This window comes from Electrona antarctica (assembly GCF_951216825.1).
Source record: "Electrona antarctica genome assembly, chromosome: 16".
NCBI classification, from domain to species: domain Eukaryota; kingdom Metazoa; phylum Chordata; class Actinopteri; order Myctophiformes; family Myctophidae; genus Electrona; species Electrona antarctica.
The window spans coordinates 34961191-34980596 of record NC_136797.1 but is presented as its reverse complement, the minus strand read 5'-3'; the positions used below and the strand labels follow the sequence as shown (position 1 = coordinate 34980596).

General features: G+C 38.3%; 2 protein-coding genes across 3 annotated transcripts in view; one reads left to right on the top strand and one right to left on the bottom strand.

Moving 5' to 3' along the window:
* The window catches only part of tescb (tescalcin b), a 27446-nt gene extending 8040 nt beyond the window's left edge, over positions 1–19406 (bottom strand). The window contains exons 1-9 of one of the 2 annotated variants that reach the window (XM_079524838.1): positions 19147–19406; positions 17549–17618; positions 14976–15056; positions 13448–13587; positions 13204–13265; positions 12845–12952; positions 12401–12448; positions 11505–11578; positions 6393–6496 (exon numbers count right to left, since the gene is read on the bottom strand). In XM_079524838.1, the coding sequence (XP_079380964.1) occupies positions 6460–6496; positions 11505–11578; positions 12401–12448; positions 12845–12952; positions 13204–13265; positions 13448–13587; positions 14976–15056; positions 17549–17618; positions 19147–19210 (684 nt within the window). In that variant the 5' untranslated portion in view covers positions 19211–19406 and the 3' untranslated portion in view covers positions 6393–6459. Of the gene's footprint in view, positions 1–6392; positions 6497–8239; positions 11141–11504; positions 11579–12400; positions 12449–12844; positions 12953–13203; positions 13266–13447; positions 13588–14975; positions 15057–17548; positions 17619–19146 lie in introns of those variants that run through there. The other variant, XM_079524839.1, reaches the window with a different exon arrangement.
* m17 (IL-6 subfamily cytokine M17) lies at positions 4900–6632 on the top strand. The gene is made up of 3 exons (XM_079524840.1): positions 4900–4973; positions 5811–5959; positions 6113–6632. The coding sequence occupies exons 1-3, from the start codon at positions 4919–4921 to the stop codon at positions 6575–6577; spliced, it is 669 nt and encodes a 222-aa protein (XP_079380966.1). The 5' UTR covers positions 4900–4918; the 3' UTR covers positions 6578–6632.

Here is a 19406-nt window from a genome sequence, read left to right as displayed (position 1 = left end):
ATACTCCCATGTTGTGCTTTGCATACAGTATACTGCGGTCCCTCACCTTTTTTAGGCAACAATACTTTCATTGTTCAATATTGTTGCTGTCAGGTGGAAACCTAGTAGGCCTATGTCCAAAAAAACAACACAAACAACAACAACAAACAGATTTTCAGCAAATGGAAAATATAACCTGTGTTCCAATGGATGCAATGTACTAATTATTTAGTCACAAGCTCTTGTTACTACTTTTAATTGGTAAAATATTTGTAAAGCCCACAGACACACTTAACCTCTTTCAACCTGACATTTCTATGTTGGGAACGTCAATATATGAGAACATCTTCTAAATGTTTTCAAAAATAGCAGATGTACAAACTTACTATGGGACACATTGTGAGCTTAAGTTGTAGATCATCTATTCCTGCCAATTTTGCACGACACTATCATATGGCATTAATAGGGCATTCATTTATTAACAACATATACATAAATATGGAGGCACAAGGTTTCTACCCGACAGCGACGATATGTAGGATCAATTGGCATTAGTTTGGTCAAACTGTATCTTATCACAATTCAAGATTCCACTTGGTAAAACTGCTTATTATTGCATGCACTTTAAAGACAAATTCAGGTTGTGAAGTGACGCATGAATCTGTCAGAGATTTTAGCTGTTTGTAAATAAAAGTGGTCATAGCATTTTGTTTTAAGCCTATGGATACTGGACATAAGCGCCATATTTGAATATGATAATTTCACAAATGCCTTGATTTAAGTTGTGCCTATGAAGCAGCTTTTAGTTATTTATGTATGTATGTTTTATATATACAGTATAAATATAAATATAAATATATATATATATTATATTATTTTTTGTTTAACAAGGCCGGCACCATTGTTTCTTCCATCCAAATTTGTGAATCATTTAATATTCAGCAATCAAAGGTCTTGTAAAGGAAAATGGTGAGAATTGTGCTGTATAACTTTTGATATGAATATTTGTACATGATAATATAGATAGAGCATACAGAGACACTGGTCTATTATTGATAACAGAACTTAATATTATATGATAAAGATTTTGCTTCTGTTTTCGTTTTTTGTTACAATATATGGTCATACATTAGCTCAATATGTTGCTATGTCAAACAACTACTAGACTACAATATGGGGTAAATGCTGTTAAATCGAATCACAGACTTCCTATTAATTTTAACGATCTTCTTGAGATCTTTGGTTATACAACAGTAATACTAAAAAGTGGTCGGTCTGGGTTGCATTCGAGTAATTAGTGTCTAGTGACCATATTTACATATTTGTTGCAATGTTCACTGTTGTCATTGAACAGAACACGTTGCACAATTTTTTCCATTATACAGAATGGAAAGACAATTGTTTGGTGCTTAATTTCAAATACCACCATTAGCCTTTGTAGTTTTTGTCTTGGAGGAAGACTGGATTAAATTCATGTTCATGGGTTTTACAAAATGTTTTGAAATGTTCATTGTGAAGCATTTTGAACCCCTCTTGATTCAAAATAGTATAATGTTTTTCAAACACTCATGGAATACACTTAGAGTATCCCATGCAATGACGCCCTCTAAAAAAATGAAGTGTATGTATGAAAAAAATACATTAAATGCTATTTTATCACAGATCAGTTTGAAATATATTGTTTAATGTTGTGGTCTTGAATGCAACCCTGTTACATTTGACAGGAGGCCTTCAGAACGTCAATGAAGCATCACGCTCCTCACAGGGGTGAGAGGATATAAAACACAAGTCATTACTATTGGCTATCTGGAGTATATCTTTCTGATGTTATATTTATACCTACAGTATGAGGCTCAATATTAATCTGGGGTGTGGAAAAGCCTAAATCTTTAAATAAATTGACATTGTTCTTATTCTTATCATCATTACTACTCCTTTGAAAAGAGCATGTAAAGAAATGAAATGGCTTCTCCAGATTTCAGCATTTTCACCTCCAAGTCAACATTCTGACATTTGGTTATTAATCTAATGTTTTTCAGTAAGGCCTTTTGCCCAGTAATGAAGAACTGAGGCCCAATAGTTCCACAACAGTGCTATTGAGCTGCTTCAGTCTTGATAGTAGTTTGCTTGAGACTTTTTCAAAATTGTGTGACTTTAAGATGTTAGAAATACATATTTAGGTAGAAATAACTGGGAGTTTTCTAAAAAGAAAAAAAAATCATTCATAATTTCCTGTGTGGTTCAAAGGCAAAATAAAAGAGATTCTATTGAAAATAATATGTATTTTCATCAACATCCTACCTCCTATGGCAATGCTTTTTTTCTTTTTAAACATGTGGGGTTGTCTTTTCATGTTGATATATGGTTCAGGACTGCAACATCATACTTTTGGCTTGCTTGCCTACACCATATAAAATGTATGCTTCATAATATATTTAGCTTACATGCACACATACAGAACATGAAACCTGAACCAGAAACTTGAAAGAGAAAACTTTTCAGTAAATCACCCTGCTGGCTTTGTAGTCATTATGAGGGAAGTTACAGTTCTGAACTTCCTGTGTTTCCTCGATCTCCATGTGGTCTGACCCAGACTGTTTGATTTGGGTGTTGATGACAAGCTTTTTTCACTATGTCCGTGTAGATTGGCATGAGTTCAACTATAAGTTCCTTGAACTGTTGACAGTCTGTGGCACCATCGGCAACAGTTAGGCCTACCTACTTTGAAACAACTGGGAAAGCCCCGGGGGGTGGTAGAGAGCTTGTGGTGTGGCGGTCAAGCTTTACCTGAGATAATGCTGACGGAGTTGTGGTGTTTAGTCAGTGGTATAATGAAACAAGAAAATCGAGATGTGAAGGCCGGCCTGAACATCTAGTACTTTTCTGTTGGATTTCAACATAATTAGCAAGATCACACATTGCTAATAATATGATAGTTGTCCCCCTATATTATAGGCGAATAACTTTTATTGTGTGTAATATATGTCTATTAATTTGAAGGAAGAAGAAGGCAGACCTTTATTAATCCTGCGGGGGGAATTCGGTTTCAGCTTCCCCCACCTGATGGCTGCTCAGATGGTCATCATTGTGAGCTGTTTGGTATTTCGAGGCAGTCTCAACTATAATGCATGCATAACTTCCAAAATGGGACGGCATTGGGCATGATCAGGGTGTTATGACTGTACCTGACAGCTTTCCAAAGAAAGACATATTTCACAACCATGCTACAATCACATCCTGTGTACTGTATGAAAAGACAGGAATGTGAAGCAGAAAGACAAGGTATGCCAAGCCGGAAAAAACATAATCCCATTTAATACAACACATACTACGTATGCATTGCAAGCTCCTTCCTCGGAAATCACTGATTAATTCACAATGAAATGTAACATGACCACAGCACAGAGGAAGTTTTAGTCTAAACTTTTGGAGTGATGACATAGCTGCATTGCCTACACTGGTTAAGGTGACCCAACCTCTTACAGTGGAAAAAAAGTATATGATTGAGAAATGTTAAACATCTCATCACCTCGCTCTTTCCCTATTTCTGTGACCTTGTCAACTTCCTGTAGATTCAGGGTTCAGGGTGAAAGTTCTCATATAAAGACGCTAGTAGTCACGCTACATATATATCAAACAAACATATGCTAGACTAAAGTGCCAAAGATACATACAAAAGAAGTAATGAACATATGAAAGTAGTTATAACAGCACCACTGTCAAATCTTTTTTGATAGCAGGGAACAAAGATTTGAATAAGAGGCAGCTCTATTAGGTGTTAATGCTGCATTGTGTACTGATTGTGTCTAGACATTGTAGACTAGACAATACTCACACAAATGCATAGACGAGGATTTATAACTGCTTTAGTCACTTTTAAACCCTATTTTATACTTCAGCAATTCAAAATTAGCCAATCTACAAGCTCAGCCTGGCACGATTTGACACATTGTGAGCTTGTAGATTTGCCATTTTTCGATTTTCGCCAGGGTCATGCCAGGATTTAAGTTGTTGCTGTCACCTGTAAACATTCCTCCGTTGTAATAACATTAATGATTAATCCTCTAGTTGTTTTGGGAATATTTGTCATTTGCACATAATGTGACTATAATTTGCCCTCTGCATTTAACCCATCCTAACTATTAGGCCATTAATATGAAGCCAGCGGATCTGTTAAGGGTTAAATGACAGGGGCACTTTGTGCAGACCAGGGTGTGATCCAGGGACCTTCTCAATAACAGGCGGCCTCTCTATCCACCCACTATCTTTACGGACACCAAGTAAATATCGGATTCTCGTACGACAAAGTATATTGGGCTTAAGTGGTTAAAACAATTCATTGTAGGCCGTAGAAACATCATTGTCATGCATGCAGCCTGGTGTACTCTAGTCTAGTGAACTCACTTCCCTTATCCAATGTATTCTCACATTCTCACTGATTCTCTCTAGAGGGCGACAGAGCAGCATCTCACGGTAAACTGTGCCATAGATCATTGACCTCATATAATATTGATCACCAAGTATTTAAAATGTATTTGTGAAATTTGCCGGGTTCATTTTACCTGAATATTTCAAACCTACCTGTGGGAGTGTGTATATTATTTTCTCTACCCAAATAAAACCTTCAATGGATTTTGAGCAATTTACTGTAATGTAACAATAAACTACAAAAATGACTAATTACAAATGTTTTTCATTGAACCTTTTAAATTTGGGAAAGGTGTGGGGTATGGGGTAGACGTCTAAGTAAAGGGAGGGATAAAACAAAAAAAAACTAAAAAGAACTCTGAAAAAAGAAGACATTCTGGGAAATTTTGTTGCCTCACAAAGAGCACGTCATTTCCTCTTATGACAAATGTGTGGTTTCAGTCTTTAAAAAGTTTTTAAGGGGTGTGATTATGACAAGTCTCTACAATTGGCCTGTGGCACTGTGTGGGGAATGAATGGTCACATAAAGAATATGCATTTACCTCCGTCAATACAACCAGCAACAAGTAAGTAATTTTACATCATTATCACCTGTCACTTAATCAATCACATCACAATTAAATCATGTTAAAGGCTTTACAGTAAATGCATTCACCATAATGTCTGGTGGCTGCATTTTCATACTATGGAGAAAGGGAAGTTTCACCTTTATTGAAGTTAAAAAATGTGATGAACATACTGTACATGACACCTCTGCAACAGTGGAGATTATGGCGTTCAGTGTTTGTATGGCTTGTCGTGTCTGATGGAGTATTAGTGCATGGGTCTGTGAATCTTTGTGATTAAACTAATGTGTTGATCTGATCATAGAATTGTTTCATCCACTTAAGCCCTATATACTGCATTGTATGACAAATTGTGAAAATAGCCGATCTACAAGCTGACAACGGGTCCCGATGTGACATATCGCGAGCTTGTAGATCAGCTATTTTTGAAAGGTTTTGAACATTTGCCCCAAATAGGGATGCCGGGGTTAATGTGGTTAAAAACTGCTGACCACTTCCAATCTTCTGCTTTCTAATTCTCTCTCACACACACACACACACACACACACACACACACACACACACACACACACACACACACACACACACACACACACACACACACACACACACACACACACACACACACACACACACTCAATGTTCAATTAAACCATAACATTCCTATGTCCTGGATTAATTTAATTATTGACAGATCTATTATTGCTTATGTGTGCCTGTAGACTGTAAGACATATTTTACTTGTAACATATTCTCCTAGTCACAATATCAAGTGATCAGCTTTCATATAAGTGATCTACAGTATGTTCTGGACTGACCAGTACATTTTCTCCTCAGCGTTACTCTCCATTCTGTTGGTCATGACTGTTGATTCAACAAGAACTGTCCCACTATGCAGAAACCAACAGTGTGGGGTTTCTCTACAGCAGTCTTTGAAGTTAACCAGGCTCATACATAAGGAAACTGTTGATCTAATCAGAATATACGTAAGTACAGAGTCAGGTTTCTCCTTTTGCCACAGTATGTTAAAATATGATGATTGTGTCATTAGGCTATATATTTTATATTAACATTGGTACAAATGCTCCTGTGGAATTAACAAGTGATTCTAATTGATTTGCTTGTTTTTCAATCTGCAGAAGGCCAGTCAAGGGGAAAGTTCAGAGCTGTTCTGCAAGACATCCTTTAACAATGTTCCTGACGCCAACATCGCAGGCCTGGACCCTTCAGAGAGAATAGCAAGCATCTATACACATCTGCAAGCTTTCTTCCCACATTATAAAAGGGTATTTGAGCAGCAGACGGACTTACAGTTAGCTGGAAGTACATTGCTCACAGAACTCGTGAAAGTCAGTAATCGCAGCAGCACTCTGGCCAATAAAATAAACTGCCTTTATCAGAGTCTCTTCCCAAACCTACCTTTACCAGAGCCAGCAGGGGGACCGACGCCACTGCCTCCCTCACAGAACGTCTTCCAACAGAAGGTCTATGGCTGTGTGGTGCTTAAGAGATACAAGGAGTTCCTGTCAAATGTTGTCAGAGAAATGAGGACTCTAAAGGGCAAGGTTTGCAAGAAGAGGACACAAATGAATGAATTGTTTTGAGGATACACAAGATATGGCCTCATATATTTTCAACAGTTCCATACACTGGCAATTGAGGACTTCAACTGAGGAAATCAAGGTGGCTGGCTCATCATTGATTTTCTCTGTTTATATTTATGTTATTTATTATTTATTATATGCTATTTTTGGCCAGGCCAAGTTGGTCCAATGTGTTCAATTTGTTGCAGGGTCTAATACACTGTTGATGAACACATGTTGAGTGCGATGCATAAAGAATCATTAAAACTGGCTAAATCAATATCCATATTTATTTATTTATTTATTTATGTAGTTATATATATAATGTACATAATACGCAACATGTCAATGTCCTTCAATAAGATTGACTACTTGAGTGATTGTCATATTTGAATTGTATACATTGTTGCATTGTCATCGATGGGTTTGATCCCACGGTAGTAGGATACAATATTTGCAGGGTTAATATTTAATTCAACTGTTATATTATAATAAATATATCAAACATATCAGACAGTCTACATTTCCCAAAGGAAATACATGTATTGAATTACTGTATTACTGACCAATAGCAGGGATAAAGCACATCCCCACCGAAGATAAAACATGAATGACCAAAATATCAAAAGCACAGGCACGGTTTTCCCCCCATTCTCCCCAGAAAATAGAACCCTGAAAACAACAACACAGCTGCACAGAGGCAGTCCACGAGGTTAAAAGCAAATGAGGAAGCCAGCTGAGACGCTGACTATGTGATATCAGTTCAGTGACGCATGTCTTCAAGACAGATAGGAAAGATTTTGTGAAACAGGCAGGCTGTCTGGCCAGTCACAAGGTGTGGGTGTGTATGGGCCTGACTATTGAATGTGTATAAATTGTATAAGGGTCTGTCTGTCCATGCATGAAAAGGCATGTGAATGTGCATGTATGTGCTACAGAGTGGGCTGGACTTATGTGACCACGATTTAGACACCAGGGACGATAATTATGGTCAACTGCTAATTGTTGAGTTATTCTTAATTTAAAAGTTTTCCTCTGGTCACAAGCTTTTACAAAGAAACTGGAAGTTGGTGAGGGATTCACTCTGGGTCATGAATCAAGTTCCTTAACTGAACTGTTGAGTTTTATTTAGAGCAAAAACACAGGGGTATGTCTGTGCAGCACTGGTTGTACATTAATGCGAAACAGTACAGTAAGGAAAACGTCTTTGTTTACCATAGACTAGACAGCAAAGTCAATAGACTGACTGTGTATCATGAACTGATTTTGAGATCATCATCAAAGTGCCAACCACTATTTAGCCCAATATTAAAACATCAATGAATATCAAAATATCCCAAACAAAATAAAGTACCTGCAGAGGATTCATAAATTATGGCAGTGTGAAAATGAGAACAATCTGTATCTATTGAATTGGATTAGCATGGGTAAGTGGTCTGGAATTCTAAGCCTACAGTTTGTTTTAAGTTATAAGGGAAGTGACGTCAACCGTCATAACATAACATTGTAAAATTAAGTGTTTGGTGTTTTATAATCCCGTAAGGGATGGGTCTTGACTGAGACAAGGGATGAAAATAAAATTGTATTCATTAATTCATTGTCTATTTATTGTACAATGTACTAAACTCTTCTGTACTAAATAAATATTAGTTGCGAAATTCATAATCAGTGTCCACAGCAATCACATTTTTAGCCTTTTATTTAAATGATGTACAAAAAGTTACATACAGGTATATATAAATGCTAAAGGTGCACAATGTAACCCTAGATTGTATGGGGCTGGCTATAATTCAGTATGATAAGCAATTGCAAAGAAATATCTCAAATGTAATTCACCATGCATACCTTCATAGAATACACATTTTGTGAAATAGTAGCCTACAGATGATAGATAAAAAATAAAACCTCCAAAACAAACATTAAAAACATTGAAACTGTTTTACATGTTTTGGTCTCTGGAGGGCAGCATAGACATATGCAATAACTGTAAATGCATCCGAAACAGTTGTTGAAGGTTATGTTTGATGCCAAGAAATTATAAGAACAGAAAAATAATTAATTAATTAAATGTTAACGTAGGCATGGGTTTAAATTTATACATTTTAGTTAAGGGTAGGCACTGTTAATAGATTACATTTAGGCAGGCGTTCAGTGTCGTTTTGATGGTCCAAGGGATAGAATAATAATAATATAATACCAAAATTAGTTTTGACCTTGCATAAAGATTAACTGAGACTCTAATGATTGCCAATATCTCTAGATTCAATACCCTGACTCAATGCATCCATCTTAGTTACCTAGCAATGCTGTTGTAATTATAATATTCTTCATTAAGCTAATCATAAATATTAATTAATTTGTGGCGTAATAGAAATAAAGCACTCAAGGTTATGCTATACTGTGGTAATGGCACCTTTGGCCTTGTACCTACAACTGCAGTACACCAATGTCAGTATCTCTCAATATAGCACTTTCTGTATTACTGCATAGAAAAATAGCATGAATTGAATTGCTTGTTTTGCATTGACAAATACACACTTATAGAGCCACATACCAAATGTAATCTCTACAGTTGCACATAAAGTATAGGAAAATCCTATGCTATGGTGCTGGAAATAAAATACACATATAGGTGATACATGCTATGTAGTCCATGTTTTTAATCTATTAACAACATGAAACTGTATAGCATTTTGGGCATGTCATAATAGGTGAAATCTGTGAAAATATCAGATCTTGCAACCCGATGTGGTTGTAGATCTGAGTATTTTTGCCATTTGACAAAGTATATAGGGTTGACGAGGGTAACACTGATCATTCCCTGTGACTTCAACTCTCAGTATAAGGCCCAAACCAAACCAATGAATCGCCATGCAACTCCTTGCAACCAAACAGTTGCGAGTAGTTGCATGCAACATTATCCCCAATGGCAGTTGCAAGGAGTTGCATTGGTGTGACATGTCCTTAAAACGGTTTTGTTGCAAGGAGTTGCGACTAGTTGCATTGGTGTGGTTTGGGAGTACTGATCTGTACTCTTAAAATGTGTGCTGTGGCGTTCTGTAGATTAAAGATTTAAAGGTCAGACATGAGTAAGAAGAAGAGAGCTCAGCTAATCTGCAACTACATCAAGAGGCAGTGAATTCCCTCTTAACCACTTTAGCTCTATAAAAATAGCCAATCTACAAGTTCACAACACTTCACATTGTAATGCTTTGTGAGCTTGTAGATCTGCCATTTTCATTAATTGCCCAAAATAAGCATGCCGGGTTGAAAGTGGTCAAACCAAACCAATGTCCAAAAGGCCTTAATATTGGTCCAATAATGAAACAAATCTCTGAGGCCCACTAAGATTTCAAGACCATTTCTGTCCTCTAGACACTTAGCCAGACATCATGTTCCCATGTTACATTGACAGTGTTCTTCCTGTGAATGGCCTGGAGGCTTTACCACATGAGAAACACCAGATACATTTTCTTTTACAAATAATAATATCTTTGTATCACAGGAAACCCTCAATGTCATCGTTGAGGCCTTCACCGGAACAGAATTATGAGTCTCCACAACAACATGAAAGGACCATCAAAAGGTCATCCAAAGAAATATGTTTAGATGCCACAATAGCACATCAATTAATAACATTGATTGATACATTCAGTGATATCAATGAAATTGAGTTCCACTTTGTATTCTAATGTTCCTTATACAGTGAGCGTCAAAACTCTTTTGGTTCAGTGATGCAGAGACTTGAAATGGCTTTTTGAACACAATGATTTGTATTTGCTGAATATATTGAGAAAGCTTGGGATACACAAACAAAGTATACAGTTTTTTTGTTTGGCTCTGTTACAAATAATATTTTCAATGCTTCCTTTGTGTAAATTGTGCCTCTTGTGCAGCTTTCACTTATTAAGTAAAAGTAAATTTGTATAATAATTATATTTTTGATATTTATAATCCTGTAAGGGATGGGTATTGACATTGATGCATTAATTAATTCCCTCAGAGTCATGAAGAATATTCATTAATGGAATGCATTTGATAATGAAAACTAACAATGGTGATACATAACTTGAACACCTCTTCTCCATTTACCCAATTAGTATCCTCAAAAATATTTTATTACTATTTTGTTTTATCTTAAAGACCCATTGAAGAGAATTTTAAATTCATATATGTACATGTAAACATCTGAAAATTACCATGAAAGTGAATATAGGAAAGGCACAATGACTTCCATTGCATGGTGTCTTAAATAGTGCAAATACGGGGTGCAGAGCATGCAACCTTTTATATGTGTTTTAGTGTGTCTTTGACGCTTTCGTTTATCTTAAGTGTCACATTTGTTGAGATGTGAATCAAACGTTTGTGTTCTGTATTATATCATGCTAATCTTCATTTAAGTAATAAATATATATACCTGATTACCATATTTGCATGCACACAGAAATGCTGTCTGTTAAGCCGGGACTCCACTGCAGCCATTGGGCGTCCGTCAGCGTCGTCAACGTAGGGAATGTTCCCTTTTTAATCAATGAAGGGTGCTCCACTGCCGACGGTTGCGTTTGGAAACCAGCATTAAACTACCTAGCAACACTACAGTTAATGTCGAGGGAACATACTCCCAACCACCAAGAAACCATCAAGCAACAGCCTTGCATCGGCCTAGTGTACAATAGCAACTGTAGTCATACCCTGGTGATGACTCATATTGAATAGATTGGCTATATATTGTATCATATAATATATTGCTAAAAAATATTTGAATGCTAAATCCATACCATCCATATTGCTTTCATATTTGTATTTGCATAGTTATCATGGCACAAAGAAAAACCTGGCGTCAGAGGCATCTAGACAGCATATTATTTGATATATTATCAAAACTAAATGTACACACAAACTTAACAACTTAGTCGAATTGTTGCATATATAAATATCTGGGACTCACTTGCATATGGTTGTCGTGTCCATATTCAAAAAGCGGATACTCATTCTTGATTCAATATCAAATTCATCCAGTAACTGGAAAGGAGATATTGAAATCAGTATTTGTGAATTAATGATGTTACAATCGTTAAAACAAATAACTCATGGATATCCTGTTATTATTTCCAAATGATTCAATACTATCAACATTGGAGATGAAGGAAGAGGCAGCACGAATACCGGAGAACTCGCCAGTTTACCAAGTCGCCACGGCGAAATGTCTTCATCAATGTCTTCATCGTTATGCTAACATGCTGTCTTCATCAGTGTAGTATGTCAAACTCACAGATGTTATAGTTCATTTCCAAAGTGATCATATTATTTTCTGCAATTAAATGGTCAGCTACTGTAGATGATGATAAAAAGGTGAGTTTGTGAATACCAATGATAAGTAGGCCTACCATTTCAGGAATTGTTTACTAATGAATTACATTGTTTCGGTACGTTGGTGTTTAAACTTTTAGCATTCCTACTTTCTCTAGTGTTAACTCTAAACAACTATCCTCTCTCTCTCACACAATTCAATGCAATTTAAATGAAGGTGAAGTAAAACTAAAATGCACTAAATCGCGGCGAGTTGGTAAACTGGTGAGTTCTCCGGATACCGGCAGCACTATGGACCACTTGGTTGAAACGTTGGGTTGTCAAAAAATATGTTGTATCGTTGTGTCTACGAGTCGTGCGGCCTCTTCCTTCGTGTCTCCAATCTTCTGCCCCGTGATCAGCACCTCTTCAGCACTGGTGTGCACCCTTACATCTCGTTTGTTTACTATCCACAATTAACATTACCTGTAGGTTTTAAGTACACTTACAGAATGCAACTATGAAAATAGTAGGTTTAGGCATTACTGTACTTACCTTAACAAAATGCTCAAACGTGATCCCCTCATAAAATTCATCAGGTTCCTGGGAGTAGAAAATACACTTAATCAAAATGCTCAGACATTATATACTTATATACTACAAATAAAAAAGAAATACACAGTTCCAACGGCCACAATAGGGAAGCACACGATTCACTTTAATAATTTAAGGTACAAAAGATTAACATTTTGATAGACTCTGCATTTGACTCTGAAGAAAACACAATGTGCCTTGAAACATTAGTTGTTTGCACCTTATACCATTAAATTATATTGTTTGATTCTGAATCTTATTAGTGTTCTGAAGGTGAGAAGCACCCATATTACCGTTGTTAGTATATTGTTGTATTCTGAGAGCACTAGCCTCTCCAATTGTGGAGAGTCTGAAGTGCAAGAGATTCAACTCAAACGAAACGTGATCTTGACATAGCTTCCATACCATATGACCCATTGAAATACTGGCCACCTCCAACATGGCAGCATCAGTAATGCCCTTGGCTGTATCCTTTCCCAGAGCTCCGCTGCGTGATAGCAGTTCCTCCACCACCTAAGACAATTCGCATCCACGGCAGATCAATGACAGCAATCTCCACAAAAGATCTGACCTTAAATCAAACTGGTTGTGGCACAAATAAGACTTAACTCCAATGACAGTGGTCAAACTGACCTCTCAATCATATGTCATAGAATGATAATATTTTGACGCAGACACCACCCAACACAATAATAATATTAATGAAAAATAATGTAACAGTACTTATTGTCATCTGTAGGGTTAATGTTTAAGCGCAGGCTTACATGTCTATATTCCTCGAGGGTTATTGTTCCATCATTGTCGGTATCATGCATGTTGAATAGAACTGTCGAAGAAGGAGAGACTGTTACAGATGACCATTCTTCTCGATTAGTGAGTTAGAATGTGATACTATCTTGCAATGATTTTACACAAAGAAAATAATCACATTTTATGTATTAACCATAACCACTAAAACCCAATATCCTATTTTCATGATTGTGATCATCAGCCTGTGTGAGGACGTACATCTAAATTTCTCCTTCCGGATAATCTGACGCTGTTCTTCTGTCACATGCACTTTTGGAGGTCTGAAATGGGACATGACCACCAGGAACTCTTCAAACCCAATCTCATCCACTGTCCCCTCACCATTCTGCCGAAAGTTTCTGTAGAGACAAACATTTCCATTAGGACCATATTTGACACACTACTACTCCACTCACCACCAGTTCTATCTACAGGTATATGTATCCACTTTCATAGTATACATTGTGGAATGGCTGCTTGTGGTGTCAATTACAGCTATTAATTTACATTTGACTATGCAGTAAATACAGTAGTACAGTATTTCCCCTCTTAAATGTGTTCATAAGCATCATATATAATATAGCAATATGACAATAAACAGGGAGCTAAATATATACAACATAATGTAAATTTGTTTTGAAGTGCATACTGCATTGTAAAGTTCAAATAATACTGTACGGCACTTTTAGATTAGCCTGCGTACAAATCAAATTACGTTTTTTTCTCTCTCATATATCTCTCCTTTTGTGCTGCCACCATTAGCATTGACCCCAATGTAAGTGGATTTCCCCTCATTTTTAATCTACTGTAGATACATTTTCTCTATATTATAAAACCTCTTGAACTGGACCCAAATTATATGACATAAATGTAAATGTTTAGCTAGCTACAAGCTGCGATGAGCATAATTATTACCATACAACCTATGAAGTATTAACATATGTGTATTTGTATTGTATGTAATGTACAGCCTCTACAACTCCCTCTAAAATGAGATGCTGCAACTCAAAGGGCTATCCTCTTAATAAATTCTAAATTCTGACCAAATCTGCTTGTGTGACCACTCCAGACCCCATAATGCTACAGGTACAGTTAACTACACTTTGAAACTACTTTGTAGTACAAGAATGTTCAGTGGGATGGGGGCACGGTGAAACAGTTGGTAGTGCTGTCGCCTCACAGCTAGAAGGTCCTGGGTTCGATTCCCGCTCGGGGCGTTGGTGGCGAGTTTCCTCCTCCGCGTCATCAGTGCCCATACCCGAGGCGGGGTTGACGAAAGGGCCTTTCTGTGTGGAGTTTGCATGTTCTCCCCGTGTCCCCTAGGGTAGGTACCCTCACAAAAAACATGCAGTAATCCTGGTCTCTAAACTGCCTCCCCCTGGCCAGCCGGGGCGCCTGATGGAGGGGAAAGGAACCAACGTGTTCCTTCCACGCGCTACGTCCAACCAGGGAAACTCCCCCCTGTCAGGTGTAAAGGAGCAACTTGGACACTCAGGCATGAAGGAAGCATGAGTTCAAGTCTGTTGCTCTCCCCATGTCCCCCATATATGGGGACTAGGTTGGGCTCTGGTGTAGAGCCCAGGATCACATTAGATAATTGACTGATTGATTGATCGTGATTGATCATGGGATAAAAATGTATGAAAAAAGAATGTTCAGTGGGGTATTATTCTTTAAGCTACTGAGGATATTACAGAATAAACCTTCAAGTGAAGTAACTCACAAACTAAGAAGTACAATACTGTACCTTCTGTCAAAGAAGGCCTCTATGATTTGTGAACGGATGGGATTGCATGCCAGATCTGGAACAGTGTTGAAATCCTCTCTCCTTAGAAATAAAATACAAAAAAGCATGCTACAACACTTAGTGTCACCAGTAAGCAAATACAAAACCTGTTAAGCAGGTATCCATTTCCAAAGAAAATTAAACAGCAATTATCCAGGAAAACAATATGCAAAGAAACCAGACACAGCCAAGTAATATGAATAATGTGACATTTGAATAGAATGCTAGTGTTGTTCGCAATGAAGTATAGGCTATATACCAGCAAGGCAGTAATCTCAGCAAGGCAAAGGGCTTCTTGGTTAGAGTGGGTGACAATGTTATCACACGTAAAGATGAAATTACCTACAAAGGTTCCATCCTGGAGGCTAATCTTTCCGGTGATAAAATGGCCACCAACGTAATCAAAAAGGTCAACCATAGAACAAGATTCCTTTACAGGATCTCCTCACTGGTCAACAAAAACACCTTGAAGACCTTAACAGGAGCCCTTGTACAGGGTTTCTTTGACTATGCATGCACCTCCTGGTACCACAGCACCTCAAAGGCCCTTAAAACCAGGCTCCAGACTTCCCAAAACAAACTGGTCAGGCTCCTACTTGACCTAGCCCCCCGAACCCACCTCACCCCCGCCCACTTCGACAGGCTGGAATGGCTTAGGGTCGACGACAGAGTACAGCATCTTGCAATGGGTCTGGTCCACAAGATTCGATACACCACCAAGATACCCATGTACCTGTCTAGATACTTCCTTAATGTTAACGAAGTCCACACCCACAACACCAGAGGGAGTGCAACGAACCATGTACAACCCAGATTCGGCACAAACAAGGGACTAAATTCTTTTCGCTCCTATGCCACCAAAATGTGGAACGCCCTACCAACTGTCATTAAGACATGCGAATCCCTTGACTCTTTCAAAACCGCTCTCAAAGGGCACCTACGGACGGCTGCAATTCGAAACTGGCCCCTGTAAAATCGGAATCCCTCAAACACGAACGCAAGGACAACACAAGAGACGGTCGCGGCCACACAGCCAACTCAAGGTATGGCCACTGAGCCAACTTGGGGACCCAACGCAAGGACAACACAAGAGACGGTCACGGCCACACAGCCAACTCAAGGTACGGCCACGGAGCCGACTTGGGGACCCAACGCAGCTCCTCCAAGGAAAACAAACAAATTAACGGAGCTGAACGTGAATCCCCCCCACCGCCCACCCCTTTTTTTCCCCTCACTGTATATGTTTCTTTTCCCTTTTTACCTCCTTTATGATGAATTCCTGTTCTGTCTATAGAAGTGTCTATTTGTACGTCTCTAAATGTTTTGATGATTTGAACATGGTGGACCCTATTGGAAACAAGTGTAATGCTTAATTGGGTCGTCCACTCACAGTTAACAGCCTTTGTATTGAGTTTGTGCTTGAAATGTACTGTAATTCTGCAAACTGTTAATAAATTCTTCAATCAATCAATCAAAACCACAGAATAGACGCCTTAAGAGACGACGTCACACTGAAGAAACAGGATGCGCACGCATAGCGGCAGCACAAGAACCCTTCCTCTCATAAGATGCAATGGAAAAGTTCTACTTCTAACTGCACTCACGTGTAAAAAATGCCCCATCAAACTTTCAGATTCTGTTTTTCTCCCAGTGTGGAGGAAGAATGATTAGGATTTGTATTGTGATCTCTCGCCCTTGAAATATATAGTACTTGGTTTCTGTTGTGTTTGAACAATAATAGCAATTCAAAACAGTTGTCCTCAAAACCACACCTCCAGTCGCTGTCATAAGAACAGGAGGTGCGCACCTGCAGCCCATCAAGTATAATTTATGCTTCGTCCCGTGATGGTGTCGCACACGCAGACCTCTACGCTCACAACAGTCGCATCTGTGATGCGATGTGAGCTTGTATATCAGCTGTTCTCTGTGTGCAACACTGTTGCGCTTTGAAGTATAAATGTCTCCTAGGGTGCACCCTTAGAGTATATATGAATAGAGACGGCACCCGGAGGAAACCCTGAGGCGATATGGACATAGTGGCCAGATTTGGTATTGCAGTTTGGACCCATATCGTGAACACGCTGGTCCGTTGACTATCATTGTGCACGTTCATGATGACACGTGAACGCTGTTTCATACGTGAACGCACGTGAACGCGTGCAATGATAGTCAACGGCCAGCGCATTCACGATATGGGTCCAATCCATATCCCAGAATGCACTCTGTTCCTGAGTGAAATCGCCTCATGCGCTTTTGAGCAACTTAATGCAAGTGGATGGGAGGAGAAATCCGGTGCCGTCTCTATTCATATATACTCTAAGGGTGCACCTCACTAGCCAACTCACAAGAGGAGGTTGAATGAAATGAAACCAGCGCTCCCTAAAACAACAGGTTTGGAGATCTGTTGGGAATTGATTACATGAAACAGTCACCCGTGCGCCCAGTCCCAATGTCTGTAAACAAATAATTGGTCTATATTTCTAGGCATTTGTATATGTCGGTATCGGTAACAAAATACTTAAAGATCAACTTACTGCAAAGTGTCTTCATCATGGCTCAGCTGCTTGAATCGGTTGTGTAAAATTCCAATCTGTTCATAGGAAACTAAGAATAGAGAAGATTGTGAGACATGCTTATATTCTCCTGTTCTGAAAACCAACAATTTAATATCCTCGATTTAATGTGGTTTGTGCTGAGGCAAACCAATTCTGGTTGATAAATCAAATCATATAAGCATAAGCAACTTCTGAAATGGTTCCACAGCCATGCTACATACAGTATGACTAGGACTAGGGGTAAACTGCTATACCAATAAATAAACGATAATGAATTCAAATAATTGATACTCGATAAATAATCCCTATTATGGGCATGACATTATAAGCTTAAAGTTAAAAAGAAATCTAATGTAGTGAAATGTGTTATATACAGCTCACAACACAACACATAGGGGGGTATAGGTGAGGCCAAATTTCCGACATGTTTCCTCTGGGGGGGTCCCCAGACAGTGAAGTGACAATTTAATGACTTTTAAGACCTTTGAATACCTAAAAAAAAAAGATGGAAAGAAAAGAAAAAAGAGCGTTACTGCATCAAAAGTAATCAACACACTATACAAAATAGATTGGTGAAACATTGGCCAAACTACATGTCAAATAATATTACAAGCTCACAAGATTAAATGTAATGCCTCAACTCTTGCTTGCCAGTTCAAATATGATTATTATAAAAACAAATGTCTTGATTATTCTATTCATGTAGGCTACTACTCGATAGAATAATGACTAAAAATGATCAATAGTTGCAGCCCTACGTCTTACATAAAGCGACTAGTCAACATTTTTAAGTTTGTGGTTTCATGACACCAGACATGCCTTTTTGTAAGGCAAGTCTGTACATGAGCATATTTGCTTATTCATATGTAAACCCTGTTTCTGTCATCAGTCCTCTTTAGTCAAAAGCTAAAGATTTGATCTTCCATCTTGTCTTCTATTGAGTACATGTGCAAGAGAGATTAATTAGATAAATTAATTACTTGTAGGAAAGATAAATGATTCACTTGCTCAAATCTATTGGGAATATAGCCACGCTATTCCAGTAAAACCTGAGATAGCCTGCCCCACATAGTCCTAGTAAAGAAATAGCTCTGTGATTATTTATTTATTAAGCTCCTCTGGCTCTCAGCATGTTTTCTCAAACAAGGTGTCTCATCTATTATTAACTGACTCAGGCCTCTGTAAAGTGTTAGGCTCCCCTTCAGCATACTTTCAGTTATTGCATCAGTGTAGTAGGCTACCCAACTCGTGATAGTCATTCTATGCAGCCGAGTGTGCACTGTGCACCACTACCTAAGTATCACGTTGTTGTAAGTTGCTAAACAAGGCTATCTTGGAATAGGCCGTCCTCTCCAAGAAAACTGTGGTATATATATTTAGAGGTAGGCTATACATACACAGTGAATTCTCATGTGCAAATCTTAATCTGTATCTGTCTGCTACAGAAAATAAACGTCGCTCACAGTGGACACACAGCTAGTATGGAAGCAGTAAGCACGCATGCTTCCATACTTAGTGCCATGATGTCAGCCTAGTTTAGTTATGATGAGATACACCATGCATACATGTCTACTCACATCCCGTCTTTTCCGCGAAATCGATGTATTCGTGCCGATCAGGTAATGACTGTAATGCGCCCATGCTGTAGGCTACTGTAACTCCCGCCGACCAATCCAAACGCGAAACTAGACCGATTGGCTGCTGTAGCCCCGAAACGGACACTGCAGGTCAACTGGCCTGGTTTAGAGAGTATATTATTAGGATTGATTATCTTGCATCGCTGGTGGCGGAGCTGTACGCTGCAGGCACAGGCAGTCAGACGCGCTCTCTCTCTATA